The following is a 15,085-nucleotide window of genomic DNA, read 5'->3' as shown; positions in this document are numbered from 1 at the left end:
TGGGAATTGTAGTTCATGAACATCTGGAGAGCCGCAGGTTGCAGACCCCTGCTCTAGGCGGTTGACAATCCGCGGCCAGCCTCACCAAAAGCCTGGTGGAACAGTATTAAAGGTTTGTTGTATTGTAACCACCTCTGCTCTGAAAAGACACCTCTCAGCCAAGAAGTCTCTTTGCCACTCCTGGGTTGCTTGGAGAGCTGCAGTTTATGTCTAAAGATTGTGTCAGTGGAAGACGTGGGGAAGGGCTGTGGCTCGGTGGCAGGGAGGCATCTGCTTGGCGTGCTGGAGGCCCCAAGTTCAATCCCCAACATCTCCAACTGAACCTCCTGGCAGCCGAGCCACAGGCAGTCTGAGCAGTTGGGCCTGGTTTACTATCAGGGGGCTTCATGGGGTCAGTTGCTTTGAGGAAAGCTGGGTTTTTCCTAATTCACTTGAAACAGTCTCGGCACAGTACCTGGCTTGTGAACAGAACACAGTTTGCCGTCTTCGTCCGTGACGATGGTCACAGTCCCAGTGGCCAAGTCCTCCTCTTCCAGAGTTGGATCAACGATCACCAGCGAGCTTTGGAGAACAGAAAACCCCCGAGTGGGAATATATTCAGCGTGGCGATACTAGAATTTCTCATAGTTCACACAGATCCCGCCCCTTTTCCCAACCCTCACAGAGTGAGCAGCAACACATGATAAAACAGGAACTCCTCCTTCACTCATTCATATGACCTCAGTTAAGAGAGACAAAGCAAGATTCATTAGGAATCCCTGGGTGGATCCCCAGAGAACCAAAGGCACTGCATCATTTCTACACTGACTTGTCTCGTGTAACCCTGAATGGTGAGAAATACTCACCACATTCCCTCAAACTGTTATTATTGGACTTTATGCTGCACACTGAACTTTAAATGTTTTTAGATTTTTTTAAGTAATTTATTAGTTTTTATTGTATTGTGCCTAGAGCCCTTTGGGGATGAGGCGTTCTATAAAATCTATAATAATAATAATAATAATAATAATAATAATAATAATAATAATAATAATAATAATAATACGACGACGACGACGACGACGACGACGACGACGACAAAATTAACATCTGTCAAATTCAGAGGCAGCCCTGCTGGGATCCGCACAAATACTACGCTGATACATTACAACTTCCTAGGCCTCTGGGTGAGCTTGAATTGTAATGAAGGCCAACAACCAGCTAAAGATCTGGCAGATGTGAAATCTACAATAATAATAATAATAATACAGAGACACAACTCAGTGGCCAAGATGATCCATTGGAATTTATGCAAGAATTACAACATAAGAACAGCTAAGAACTGGTGGGAACATTGTCCAGAGAAAGTAATGGAAAATGAGAAGGTCAAGATCCTGTGGGACTTTCGAATCCAAACGGACAAAGTGTTGAAACACAATACACCAGACATCACTGTGATCGAGGACAAGAAAGTGAGCATCATCGACATAGCAGTTCCCAGTGACAGCAGGGTCACTGAAAAAGAACAGGAGAAGGTCACTAGATACCACGATTTGAAAATCGAGCTTCAGCGTCTATGGCATAAACCAGCTGAGGTCATCCCAGTGGTAATCAGCACGCTGGGCGCCATCCCAAAAACACTAGGGCAGCACTTAAAACATCTTCGAATTGACAAAATTAACATTGGTCAAATTCAGAAGGCAGCCCCGCTGGGATCCACACGAATACTACGCCAATACATTACAACTTCTTAGGCCTCTGGGTGAGGCTCGAATTGTAATGAAGGCCAACAACCCGCTAAAGATCTGGCAGCTGTGAAATCTACAACAACAACAACAACAACAACAACAATAATAATAATAATAGAAACAAACCAGAGAAGAGCTAGGTTGGTAGCCTTCCCTCAGAACGTTCTGTTTTCATTTTGCATTCATACAGAATTATTCTCTCCAGGAAATGGGAGGAAACGCCCAGATGTTTATGCCAGTCAGGAACAATTAGGAAATGAATAATTTATTGGTCTGTGGCGAAACGGGCTTGCTTTTGGCTGGCAGGCCCTATTTCGCACTCTGCACACCCCCAGGAGTTACTGACTTTTCCTGGGGAGGGCTAGCTTTCTCTCTGGGTATGCTGCCATCACTTGACCGTTTGAGGACTGCCCGCTGGGGAAGATCAGGATTTCCCAGCTTCCTTTCCAACTGCGTGAGGCCCCTGCCTCAGTTTCCCCTTGGTTCCCCTCTCCTGGGTTCCACAGGGTAGACTGGAGATCCTGGAGGAGAAGCTGCTCAGCCTTCCTCTACCTCCTGTTTAAATAGCATGTCCAAGACAGTAGGGCATAAGTGGTACAGAGAATTGTCCTCCACATCCAAGGTTTAAAAAGTATTTAAAAAGAAAGTGATTACCATATGTTTTAGCACACACCAGATTTAGCAAGGGTTTACAAAATAGAGGAGATAAAACGCAAATCCTCTTCCCCTATCACTGATTCATACCCTGGCTAAAAGATGGTAGAAAGATGGGTAGGTCCTTAAAGCTTAAAATGTTGCAATTAGCAAAGAGGTCACATTACCTGGCACATGGTCCAGAAAATGGCTGCCGCCTTCCCAGTTCAGGCAAGAGGTTTGCTCTCCTCCAGAGAGACCTGAGCAAAAAGAGCCCTCGCCTCTCCCTTCCCCTCAATTTATCAGATTCAGGACCCCACCCTCCTTTGACCAGGTCAGGCTGGGTCAAGATATCATTTGCCCCTAGGTCAGGCAGTACTTCCTGATATTGATCTGGGATTTCTAGGTCCTCCAGATCTATGGTCCCTGGTTGGAGAAGGGGAGGCAAAAGGGGGGGAAAGGGAGGGGGGAGCCATTTCTCCACATGGTCAATGTAAGGAATTCCATAGAAGCAGAAATAAAAGGCTTTTTGGGTGTAAAAGTCCGTTTATTAAGACATCTTAGAAAGCTCACGTACACGTAGTGGCAGGAATGACACTTCCCGCCAGAAGCACAGGTTATAACACCATTCACCCCATCCCCCCTCCTGCTTCCCATGGGAACGGAGTCTTCATCTCCCGCGCAAAGATAACGTCTCCACCGATGAAACTGGCCCATCGCCCGGGCTGTGGAATGCACTCAAGGTTACTTCACCATCAACACTATTGAATCCTTTACACTCTGCCTCCCTTAAAGAAGACCCCTCCCCCCCAGGTTTATGCGGAAAGGCGCGGTGGAAAGCAGAAATAAGGGTGGGGGCGTCAATATTTTCGGAATAAACCCATTGATTATACCCAGAGGAATATCCCACCCAAGAGACTAAATATTGCAAGCGTTTGCGATTAAAGCGAGAGTCCAGGATAGCGTCAATTTCGTAGTGCTTGTGACCATCAATAATAGTCGGTGGGGGCCTCTCCGGCGGGTCGTGCCAGGCATCGGAAGCGGGAGCCTCCTTGAGCAAGCTGGAATGGAAGACAGGATGAATGTTACTAAGAGAGTTAGGCAAATCTAAGCGGGCAGTGACATCATTAATCACTTTAGTAATCTGAAAAGGTCCCACGAATCTTTTGCCAAGTTTGGAAAATTTATGCACGTCTCTAAGATTTTTTGTAGATAAATACACCCAAGAGCCCACACGCAGAGGGAAATCCGAGCGGTGTTTATCCGCTTGCAGCTTTTGGGAGTCCTTAGCTTGTTGTAAGGCGGTCTGGACCGTTTTCCATCCCTCGGCTAGGGATGAAATCCATTGTTGAAACTCTGGAGGGTCCAAAGCTGCCGCGGGTAGTTGTGGCAACGGCGGGAAGGAGCGACCAGACACAATTTCAAAGGGGGTTTTCTTTGTACTGCTATGAACCGCATTGTTATAGGCGTACTCCGCAAACGGAATAAGCTCGCACCAATTGTCTTGGTGGTAGTTGGTGTAACAACGTAAATACTGCTCTAGGGTTCTGTTCGTTCTCTCCGTCTCGCCGTCACTTTGAACGTGGTAGGGGGCGGCGACGGCCGGGGCGGCCCCCAACAACCCCAAAAACGCCTTCCAGAACTTTGAAATGAATTGGGGGCCGCGGTCGGAGACCACCTTAACGGGGGCGGAATGGAGACGGTAAACATGTTGAATGAACAGTCGTGCCAACTTAGGAGCGGAGGGGATGGAAGCACATGGAATAAAATGGGCTTGTTTAGAAAATAAGTCCACCACCACCCACAAAACCGTGTTGCCATGACTTTCGGGCAAATCCGTAATAAAATCCATGGAGATGACTTCCCAAGGGCGGGAGGCCACCGGGAGAGGTTTCAACAGTCCATGGGGCTTTCCCGGGATGGTTTTGGCTTCAGCACAAACCGAGCAGCCCTTAATGTATGCCTCAATGTCCTTGCGCATTGCGCGCCACCAGAACTGTCGGCGGGCCAAATGCAGAGTTTTCAGAAAGCCAAAATGTCCAGCCGAGCGGGCATCGTGGCAAGCTTCAAGAACCTGCTTGTGGAGGGGGGGAGGCACGTACCAACATTCCCCCCTCCGCCAAACTCCATTCTCCAAACGCAATTGGGAGTCACCTTCTTCCGCTGGAGGCTCGTGCAGCCCCGCCTCCTCGAGTTCCCGCAGGAAAGGAGAGACGAGACTAGGAATGGGGGGTGAAGGAGGAGTGGACGTTTGAGATCGGGTGACAGCCAGCCCCAACTGGGAGGGGGAGAGAACAGTGCGTGGAATGTCTCGTAAGGCAGCTCCACCCCCCTCCCCGGGTAGGCGCGAGAGCGCGTCAGCCAGTTTATTGGTCTTTCCGGGGAAAAAATGGACTGTAAAAGAGAAACGAGAAAAGAAATCGGCCCAACGAAGTTGTTTTGCGGACATCTTGAGGGGGGTGGAAAGAGCTGCCAGGTTCTTGTGATCCGACCAAACCTGAAAGGGGTGTTTAGCCCCCTCCAGCCAGTGGCGCCAAGTGGAGAGTGCTACTTTAATGGTCGCAGTCTCTTTATCCCCTACAGTCCAGTTGAGTTCAGCACCAGAGAATTTCTTAGACAAATAAGCACACGGAACCAGCCTACCATCTTTATTTTTCTGCAACAGGGCTGCGCCAAGTGCTTTGTCCGAGGCATCCACGTGAACCACAAACGGGAGATCTGGGTCAGGGTGCTTTAGGATAGGTTCGGTGGTAAACGCAGACTTTAAGAGTTGAAAGGCTGTTTGACACTCCTCGGACCAGGAAAGGGGGGCCCCGGGCTTGGCGGACAGTGGATCTTTACCCTTAGTGCGTAAGAGGTCTGTGAGAGGGAGAGTCAGTTCAGCGAATTGGGGTATAAAGTCACGATAGAAATTAGCAAAACCAAGAAAAGATTGGAGCTCTTTGCGGTTGGTGGGGGCAGGCCATTGGAGGACTGCGTCAATCTTAGCAGGATCCATTTTCAAGCCCTCGGGCGAGATCCGGTAACCCAAATAGTCAATGGAGGTTTGGTGAAAACAGCATTTGGAGAGTTTGGCAAAGAGAGAATTGTTGAGCAAGCGTTTCAATACCTCTCGAACCAATGTTTCATGCTCTTCTATGGTTTGTGAGTAAATCAAAACGTCATCTAAGTATACCACAACTCCCTTGTACAATAAATCATGGAGAACTTCGTTGATAAGGGCCATAAAAGCCCCGGGGGCCCCACTTAACCCGAATGGCATTATCAAGTATTCAAACTGTCCAAACTTTGTGTTAAACGCAGTCAAGTGTTCATAGCCTTCAGCAATTCTGACCCTGTAGTAAGCTTCTCTTAAGTCCAATTTAGTAAAAATGCGCCCTTTGCCGAGTGCATCTAAAAGGTCCTTGATCAAAGGCAAAGGATATTTATTGGACAGAGAGACCGCATTGAGACCTCGATAATCTGTGCAAAGCCGTAAAGACCCATCTTTCTTTTTTACAAACAAAACGGGAGCAGCGTGTGTGTGTTTGGTAGCCCGCCGTATGAACCCGCGAGCGAGGTTCTTGTCCAAGAAGGCACGGAGTTCCTTCTCCTCATTGGGACTCATGCGGTAGATTCTACCTTTGGGCAGTTGCGCCCCTGGTTGTATAACGATTTTGCAGTCAGTGTCTCTGTGGGGTGGCAACTGATCGCATTCTTGCTCCTGAAAAACTCTGGCTAAATCATGATACGCAGGTGGGATGCCAATAGAATCGGGAGCAATCGCTGAAGAAGCCAGGGAGGGGGGTGTGTCAGGAGAAGTTGGGTTTTCCCCCCAATTCATGTGTTCACCGCAGGGAGGGTCAGTGAATTCTAAGATCCGTTCTTTCCAAATGAACTTTGGTTCATGTAACAATAACCATGGCATGCCCAAAACTATGGAGTGTTTGGCCACTGGCGCCAAAATAAAACTAATTTTCTCCCAATGGTCGGCGCAACGGAGGAGAACCGGCTGTGTTTTGAACTGGGCCGGTCCTTCGTTCCCGAGAGGGCTGCCGTCCATTTGGGTGAATGGTATGGGCTTAGCCAGGGGAATTTGGTCCAGACCTAGCTCCTCTGCCACCTGGGGCCGCATTAAACAGTGGGAGCAGCCAGAATCCACAAGGGCCGAGGCTATAATGCGAGTGTGTTTAGCGGGGTTGGCCAGAAACGCTTGGACAGTAATGGGAGCGCTGCCTTCACTCACCGCGTCAGGAGTCGGGCCCATGTCCATGGGGGCTAAAGAAAGGCAAACAGCTGCTTCCCCCTCCTCTGGGTCGCCTTCGATGACCGCTTTAGACGAGCCCGTCGGAGGCGGCCCCGATCTGCGTGGTGGCTTGGCAGACGGAGTGCGCGTAGCTGGAGCGGTTGGTTTTTGTTTCTTGGGACAGTTGGCGGCTAGATGACCTGGCCCTCCGCAGTAAAGACACAACCCCAGTCGGCGACGGCGTTCAGAGGTGGTTTCGGTAGGGGCGGCTGGGCTTGGCTTGGTGGGCACCGTGGCGGGTTTTGGGCATGGGCGGCCTCCGGCACGAGCGTATTCCAAACGAGACGCCACCTGGGACCCCAACTGGATCCAATCTGCAATAGTATGAGGAACCCGAATTAAAAACACCGTTTCACGCAGCTTGCCGTCCACAGCATCCGAGAAGTATTCGCATTTCATGCGTTCAGGCCACTCAGGAGGAAGTCGAGCAGCCGCCGCACGAAATTCACGGGCAAATTCTGCAAACGGGCGGTTGCCTTGCTGGATAGTTTTGATGGTGCGGATAGCTTCATTCTCGGCGCCTGGATCTTGGAAGCGCGCTCTTAAGGCTTGGAGGAATGCGGGCACCGTGCGAGAGTCTTCGTCTTGCAAATCCAAAAGAGTCACGAACCAATCGGCTGCTGCCCCATCCAGGACTGAGCCGATGTCCCGTATTTTTTCGCGCTCAGACCGGTATAAATCATCATAGTCTTCCAAGTGGGCATTGAGTTGCAAAATGAAGTAGGGAAGTTTGGAAGCGGTCCCATCAAAACGGGCTGGTATCGGGGGCCGATAGTAGCCCCGTTCCACGGCTCTTGGCGCCTGCTGGGGCGGTGGTTGCGCGGGTTGAGCAGGTTGGGCAGGCAGCTGTTGTACGGGGGGGGCCGGAATCGGGGGCGCTGGCGGTGCCGCTGGCGTTTGGGTGGCAGGACCCAGGTACGTGGCCCCCCTGGCGCCGGCGTGATCAGTAACAGCATAAACTCCAACTTGGGGCTTCCTGATCTGCTGCCTCCTTAGCTCCCTCTCCAACGCAGCCAGCTCCCTTTCCTTGCGGGTCAATGCATCCTGGTGCGCATGCAGAGCAGCTTTTTCTCGTTCCAATTTAGCCAGTTCGTCCCGTTTAAGAGCTTCAGTGAGCTCGCTTTGCGTGCGCAGAGCCTGAACGCTTTCGCGTTGCCGTTGTAAATCCAGTCTGGAGTGTTCCAGGACTTTATCATGGACCGACAGATTCTGGGCATATTGTCGTTGGAGCGCATCTTTGGCACGGTCCAACTCAAGTTGGACTTCTTTGCGTTGCCGTTCCCGATCCCTCTGCAGGTTTTCGCGCTCTTGCTGCAACTGTGCCCGTTCCTCCTCCCATAGCTGACGTTCACGGGTCCATGCTTCTTGGGCATCTCGCAGTCGCCCCACTTCTTCATCCCAGGTCTCCTTCGATGGGAGAGGGAACAGATCCGGCTGGGAGTGCAGGCTTTCTTCGGACTCTTCGTCATCTGGAAGCGAGACATCGGAGACACCGTAGCCACCGGTGGCTCCTCGGGGCACCTCAGGTGCGGTCGCTGGCCCGGGATCAGGGGGGTCCGATTGGAAGACGGTACGGATACCCCTCCCAATCCCAGGTTTAGTCCCAGTATCCTTCGGACGGGCCCCAGTGCTGTGCCACGGTGGTTCTTTGGGAGCATCACCAAAATACGAGTCCAGGAATCGTTCAATGGATTCCTGGGTTGCCGCATGAAAGGTGGTCAGGCCCGTCTCCTCCATGACAGGTTGCATCTGAGGTTTGTAATCCACACGAAAACGGGTAGAGATCCGATCCACAGGCGCTCGATCCATAGACAGCGCCCCAAACGGCTCATGGAAGTCCCCATGGTCGTCGTCACGTCCCTCGTTCCAACGGAGTAAAGGAAGACTCGTGCTGATACGAGGACGGGAAAGAGCCACCAGCGAGGCCCGTTCTCCTGCCGGTTCCTCCAGATCCAGAAGGGAAAGGTCGGAGCCCTCTTTGGGGGCTACCGCACCTTCCGCAGTAACATTCAACCTCTCCATGTCAAGACACCAGAGGTCCACTGCACTAGGAATATAGATGAATTAAGGATTCCTGCCACAATGTAAGGAATTCCATAGAAGCAGAAATAAAAGGCTTTTTGGGTGTAAAAGTCCGTTTATTAAGACATCTTAGAAAGCTCACGTACACGTAGTGGCAGGAATGACACTTCCCGCCAGAAGCACAGGTTATAACACCATTCACCCCATCCCCCCTCCTGCTTCCCATGGGAACGGAGTCTTCATCTCCCGCGCAAAGATAACGTCTCCGCCGATGAAACTGGCCCATCGCCCGGGCTGTGGAATGCACTCAAGGTTACTTCACCATCAACACTATTGAATCCTTTACAGTCAATTTGTGAACTGTCTTGTTTCAAATGAGAAGTCAATTGTGCCACTGGAACTATCCAAGATACCTCCACTTCTTTCCTTTTTTAGCCTTTCAAGTTTGAAGCATGTGGGGGGAACAATACAATTCACCAACAGGCTGCTTTGCAGAAAACTCTGCCCCATGGCCCGTAGGTGCAACTGAGAGAGTGAATTAAACATTTTTTCTGCCGGACAATGGATTTTTCAACCCAAGAGGACTTTCCAGCATAATTGTCCCGGTAGTAGTCGACCAGAAAATGTCAGAATGAATGATACAGAACTCTGATCGTAACTCTTCAATGTGTCAGGCGGAAGTTCGGTTTTGCAAAATATCTTTTTCAAGGAACACACAGCTTCACTGCAAGATTTCTGCAACTTTAAAAGAAATCTGTGCAGCCAGTTAGATGCCCAGTGGCCAATATTAGTTGGCCCAAATCTCCCCCTGGCTTGCCCACTTTCTACAAACACCTGGGAGATGACAGGAAATGTGTTAGCGGCTGCTGTTGCCCCTGTGGGCACCCTTCATGTAAAGCATGTTCATTGTGTTTGTGTGAATTCCTGCAAAGGTCCAATTCAGTGAGTAAGGCAGCATAGGCTGGAATGAAATCTCTATTTGCTTGCAACAGGCACAGACAGCATCCCTGGTCATATACCATGCTGTCCAGCAATGGGGCTGCCTCCTAGCACCAGGCAGCCTGTCCTACCCCTCTCCTTGTCACAGACACCCACCCAGAGACCCTAGAGCATCCTACAACCAGCAGCCCTGCCCTTGAACTTACCAGCAGAAGCAGTACCTTCAAAAAGCCAGAAGCTGGGAGAAACTGCACAGAAATGGTAGGAGGGCCTGAGCAGCAAGAGCAGGCCTTGGCGGTTTCAGGGAAGAGGGTGGAAGCAGCACAGCCCTAGCCAAGTTGCAATCAGCAGTCCACTGCAGCCTTAGAGAATGAGGTGGAGCCAGCACAGCCCCAATCAGGCTGCAATCGAGGAGAGCCAGGAAAGCTGAAGAGCCAGTCCCAGGCTGGCAGAGTCCCAGGCCGGCAGTTCACCAGCCACTAGGAGGCTGGAGCAGGGAGCTCCCAGGAGGGAGAGAACCTCCTGAGCGGGTGAAAAAAGAGTCAAGGAAAGGGGGAGGAGGTTGGGGTGATGCAGGGGCTCAAGCTTGCAGGAGTGCTGTTAACTACCTAGCAAAAGTAAAGCTCTTATGAACAGAAGCCAGAGTTGTGTCTTGCTTGTTCCAAGCAAGGTGGCCTATCCTACAGGAATGGCTGGCAGAGGGGGTGCTCGCATATGCATATGCTACTGTTTCTCTTAGCTTTCCCATCAACATTCTTTGACAGTTTAAATGTCTGCAAAGCTAGCTAACTTACTCAAACAGCACAAATGATGCAGCCACCGGTTCCTTCCGGACAGTCAAGGGAGCTTTCTCCTTCAGGTTCACTTCTGCTAAACCAGTTTCTTCATTTATACGAACAGCCGGCAACTGGACTGGAATAACAGAAGAAAAAAATGTTGCTGGGGGGAAGAACTGTTTCCTAGGGGGTAATAATAATAGGGGCCATGGAGAAATAGGGGCACCACACTGAGAAAGGGGGCTGTCATTGTCAAGGATCAGCACACAACACCTGGCAAGTGTTCAACTCTGCCCCTCTATCACCGGTATAGCAAAGTTCTGCTCGGACCGAAACTGTTCTAGTGGGAGTGAGGGAGTCAGATTGGAGAACTTGCATAGGGGGACGGGGGACAATGGTCAAACCCATCCCATTAGAGTTCTCTGTGGCTTGCACTAAAGTAAAGGCTAAAAAGAGAGAGAACAGGTGTTTAAATCACACACACACACCCCACACACACATACACAAAAAGTCTAGCTATTGAAGAGCCCTGCGTAGCACAAGTGCCTGGAGTTTGGATTTATACCCCACTTTTCTCAACCATTAAGGAGTCTCAAAGCAACTCAAAACTCCTTTTCCCTTCCTCTCGCCTCGTGTCGTAGGTGGGGCTGAGAGAGTTCTCAGAGAACTGTGACTGGCCCAAGGTCTCCCAGCAGGCTTCATATATAGGAGCGGGGGAATAAACCCAGTTCACCAGATAAGAATTTGCTGATCATGCAGAGAAGTGGGGAATCAAACACTCTTAACCACTACACCATACTGCCTCTCTCAGAAAGAGTATCTAAACCAGCTAAGTGATATAAAACATCCCCATAAAATGCAACTGTCACACAATCTGATTTCAATACAAACAGTCGTTCCCTGCTCCTTTAACAAGGGTGCTGGACTGGTGGGAAAAGTTGGCCCTGGATGAAAGGACATCTTGAACCAAGAGATGAGGAGGGGTGTCGATGTTTTAATACATTGATAAATAACATTTGCAGTCTGGCAGAAAACGGGCAACTGCCCGCTGAGCTTGTGAAGCCACCTTACCATTTTTTAAAGCTGCTAGGAAAGCACACATGCCGGCGTCTAGAAGATTCCCATCATAGTCCAAGCATATAATGTCACAGTAGAGGACCCAAGAAAGCTGAGGAAAGAAGGGCCACAGGCGGTGAAAAGCCCCCCAAGGGACAGTGCTGCGGCAAGAGGGAAGCTTGCCAAAAAGGAAACTTCTCTTCCTGCAATTCAGGGCCCAGGAGGCTAAGTCAGCTCGTTTTCAGGCTAGCATGGTGCTGGCTGCCATCCCATAACTGAACACAGTAAGGCAGACCTGGCACTATACCACCAGGGCGGGTGCTACAACATTAACATGTTGCCACGCACACATCAACCAGTACAAGTGTTCAGGATCGGCCTGGAAACAAGATGGTGTCACGTGGAAGAAAATAACTCGGGGTGGGGATGGCTGGTTCAGACTCCAGTGTGTTCTGAGACACTCTTCAAGATCCTGGAACTGGGGAGGCTGCCTGAACGCTGGACTCCCCAACGCAGCGCCCACCAGAACTTCCACAAAAGTAGGTGGGGCCACTGTAAAGCGGGGGTCGCGATTGGCTGCCCTCACTCAAAGGAAATCGTATTTCACTGGAAACTGAGGAGGAGCGGTCAGCACCTAGACTTTCCTCGGTCATGTGTTGGTCCAATTCTCCTTCAGAATGTTGTTCTTTTTATCTGTGCCCCGTCTCTTCCTCTCTCTTTGAGCTTTCCTTGTTTTTATTCCTCACCCCTCCCCCCCGGCTATCCTTTGTTTCTTTTTATTCTTCGGGGGGGGGGGGGTTGCAAAGCAAGAAGGGAAGTATTGCACTTGGCTCTGCCCCCCAAAACCATTTTGAGTTTGGCCCCGCCTTCCACTCTAAAAAGGCACGGCTGGGTCAAAATGGTTGAGAGCAAGTATGAAGAATACCGCTACAGCCAGGAAAAACACACATTTCATTTTCCCGTGCAGGCAGAAAGGCTCAGAAGGACCCAGACGCCACTCACGATTTGCTTGAGCCCCAGGCCAAATGGTTGTTCTTGGTATCTGTCTGAATTGCTCTCATCAATACAGTGGCCCCAATGGTGCTGAAAAAGTGCTACTGAATGACACACACACACACACACACACAAATCAATGGACTGTGTGTTCGATCTCAAGTCTCCAATAGGGACACTCAAAAAAGCACACAATTAGGAGAAACAGCCTCATTAAAATTACATTCAAAATAATCCAGAAACGTTGCTCTTTTGCTAGAAATGTTGCGTTCTCAGCAATGCCTGAATCTCTGTGGCGAGGGTGTTCCAGAATCAACGGTCCACCTCAGGAACAGCCCGGCCTCCTTTGGCCAGAACCCAGACTTGGTAAATACCTCTCCAAGAGACTAGAGCGGGAATCTGGCAACGTGAGGGTGAACAGTATGTGTGCGAGCAAAAGAATTCATGCCCTTTGAAGAAGATCTATGCTGGATATGTTTCCTCCTTTATATATGCCTGTGTATGTGTGTGAAGGGCCATCAAGTCACTTCGGGCCTACGGTGACCCTATGAATTAATGACCTCCAAATGTCTTATTGTTAACAGCCCTGCTCGGGTCTTGCATGCTGAACGCCGTGTCTTTCTTTACTGAGTCAATCCATTCCCCCTTACACCAGATTCTAATATCAAGTAGAAATCCCAAAATGAAGAGTCTGCAGGCCCTTCTCCCGCCTGCCAACCTCTTGTCTGAATGACAGCTTTCCTGGCAAAGCACACAGCAAGTATCAACAGAGGGAAAAGTCACAACTAGTCAGTTTACGGCAGGTGGGAGAAATAGAGGCAGGTCCAACATGAGCAAGATTCACTCAGTCAAGGGAGCCACGGCCCTCTGCGTGCCAGGAGGTCAACCACAGGGCGTTTTGGAGGTTGCCGTCAGTCGGAAGCAACGGGACAGCATTAAACACGCACGCAGTTAGGCTACAACTTACCTAACACCCCCTTCCTGCTGTAGCCCCAGGGCAGCTTTGGGGAAGTGTTTTTGGTTGCACCAGAAGTGGGTATGTAGGAAAGTTGTATCCTGCAGGTGGAAATAATTCTGTCTGCACAAATGGGTCACTGGATTAAAGCTACTGGACAGCCCCCCATCCAAGTTCATCAGGCATTTCTGCTTCATGGAGTGAATTCTGCTTTCTATATTTATTACACATTTATGTGTCTGAGCAGCCTTGATTGTCAGGTGCATTGTGACAGGAAAGCAGGACACCCTCCCTTGTTTGAGGGAGAAGAGGACCGTCAACAAAGCAGACAAGGTCAGGTGTCCTGAACTTGTTCGGAACTAGAGCTGAGGACACAAAAGGGGACAGAAAGCAAAGTGTAACAAAGCACTCTTCCTACATATTAGGAGGCCTGTTAATGCCACTCATAGAATCATAGAGTTGGAAGGGGCTACACAGGTCATCTAGTCCAACCCCCAGCTCAGTTGTCAGAATCCCAAAAACTGAAACAAACTCATGTAAACAAACTCATGCCCTCTGCGTTCAGCAGAGGCCAATTTACTGGTGGTTCCTGGCCCCTCAATGATGCGGCTGGCCTCCACTCGGGCCAGGGCCTTTTCAGCCTTGGCCCCTGCCTGGTGGAACACTCTTCCTCCAGCTGTCCGGGCCCTGTGGGATCTTGGTGAATTCCGCAGGGCCTGTAAGACTGAGTTGTTCCACCGGGCTTTTGGAGTGTCCAGCCGCTGATCGAGGTGCCCCTTCTATTCTATTCCTCCAGTTTCGGAGTCCCCCTGTCATCTAGGGGACCCACTTCTTGTTCTGCTCCCCCTCCTTGGGAGGGTTTAATCGGGGTTATTGTGGACGCCATTTTTACTGAATTTACCGCTGTGTTTTAAATTCTTAAATTTCAATTTTAATCTAATGGGGTTTTAGTTTGTATATATTGTATGTAGAATCTGTGTTGTGTACCGCCCAGAGCCCTCCGGGGGTTGGGCAGTATAAAAATCCCATAAATAAATAATAAATAAAATAAAAGAACAGTAGTTTATTGAGTATTGAGATCTTCTCTGGTCAATGCCAGAACTAAGGTTCTGGCAGCAAAAGCAAAATCCCCTTAATAACAGGGCCTCCTGACATCAGTGCAGGATGACCCCAGAGCATCTCTGGGGAATGTTCATCCAGCCACTTCTTGAAGACTGCTGCCAAAGTATTGGGAGGAGGGGGGCACTCACTACCACCCAAGGCAGCCCATTCCACTGAATGACTCTTCCTGTAACTTTTTCCCTAATATCCAACCAATACCTTTCCACCCATAGTTTAAACCCATTATCGTATTTACTTGATTTACTTCGGTCTTCTTCTGGCATTGTAGCCCAGCGTTTATTAATTTTCATCTGTTTTGACTAGAAATTATTTTAAGCAGATATTTTGGCTTTTGTCCTTGGTTTGCTATTTTAATTCTTACTGATGGGGATACAGTTCCAAACAAAACCCATGTTCTGGGTTTTAGACAGACAGATAAGAGAGAATGATGCTACATTTTAAAAAATGCATGATGCAAAACGATCCTTCCTTTTGGACCAAGTCACAGGTGTCAAACTCGCGGCCCTCCAGATGTTATGGACTACAGCTCCCATCATCCCCTGCCAGCATGATGCTGGCAGGGGATGATGGGAACTGT

General features: G+C 49.8%; 1 protein-coding gene across 1 annotated transcript in view; it reads right to left on the bottom strand.

The window, feature by feature from the left end:
• Nucleotides 1-62: 62 nt before the first annotated feature.
• EXOSC8 (exosome component 8) overlaps nt 63-15,085 on the bottom strand; it is a 675,700-nt gene continuing 660,677 nt past the window's right edge. Inside the window, exons 8-10 of the mRNA XM_048502582.1 lie at nt 11,454-11,550; nt 10,401-10,518; nt 63-561 (exon numbers count right to left, since the gene is read on the bottom strand). Coding sequence (XP_048358539.1) covers nt 423-561; nt 10,401-10,518; nt 11,454-11,550 — 354 coding nt within the window. The 3' untranslated portion in view covers nt 63-422. The remainder of the gene's footprint in view (nt 562-10,400; nt 10,519-11,453; nt 11,551-15,085) is intronic.

The sequence above is a fragment of the Sphaerodactylus townsendi genome, linkage group LG07, assembly GCF_021028975.2.
Source record: "Sphaerodactylus townsendi isolate TG3544 linkage group LG07, MPM_Stown_v2.3, whole genome shotgun sequence".
Classification (NCBI taxonomy): domain Eukaryota; kingdom Metazoa; phylum Chordata; class Lepidosauria; order Squamata; family Sphaerodactylidae; genus Sphaerodactylus; species Sphaerodactylus townsendi.
The sequence above is the reverse complement of the archived record's forward strand: the minus strand, read 5'-3'. Positions and strand labels throughout refer to the sequence as shown.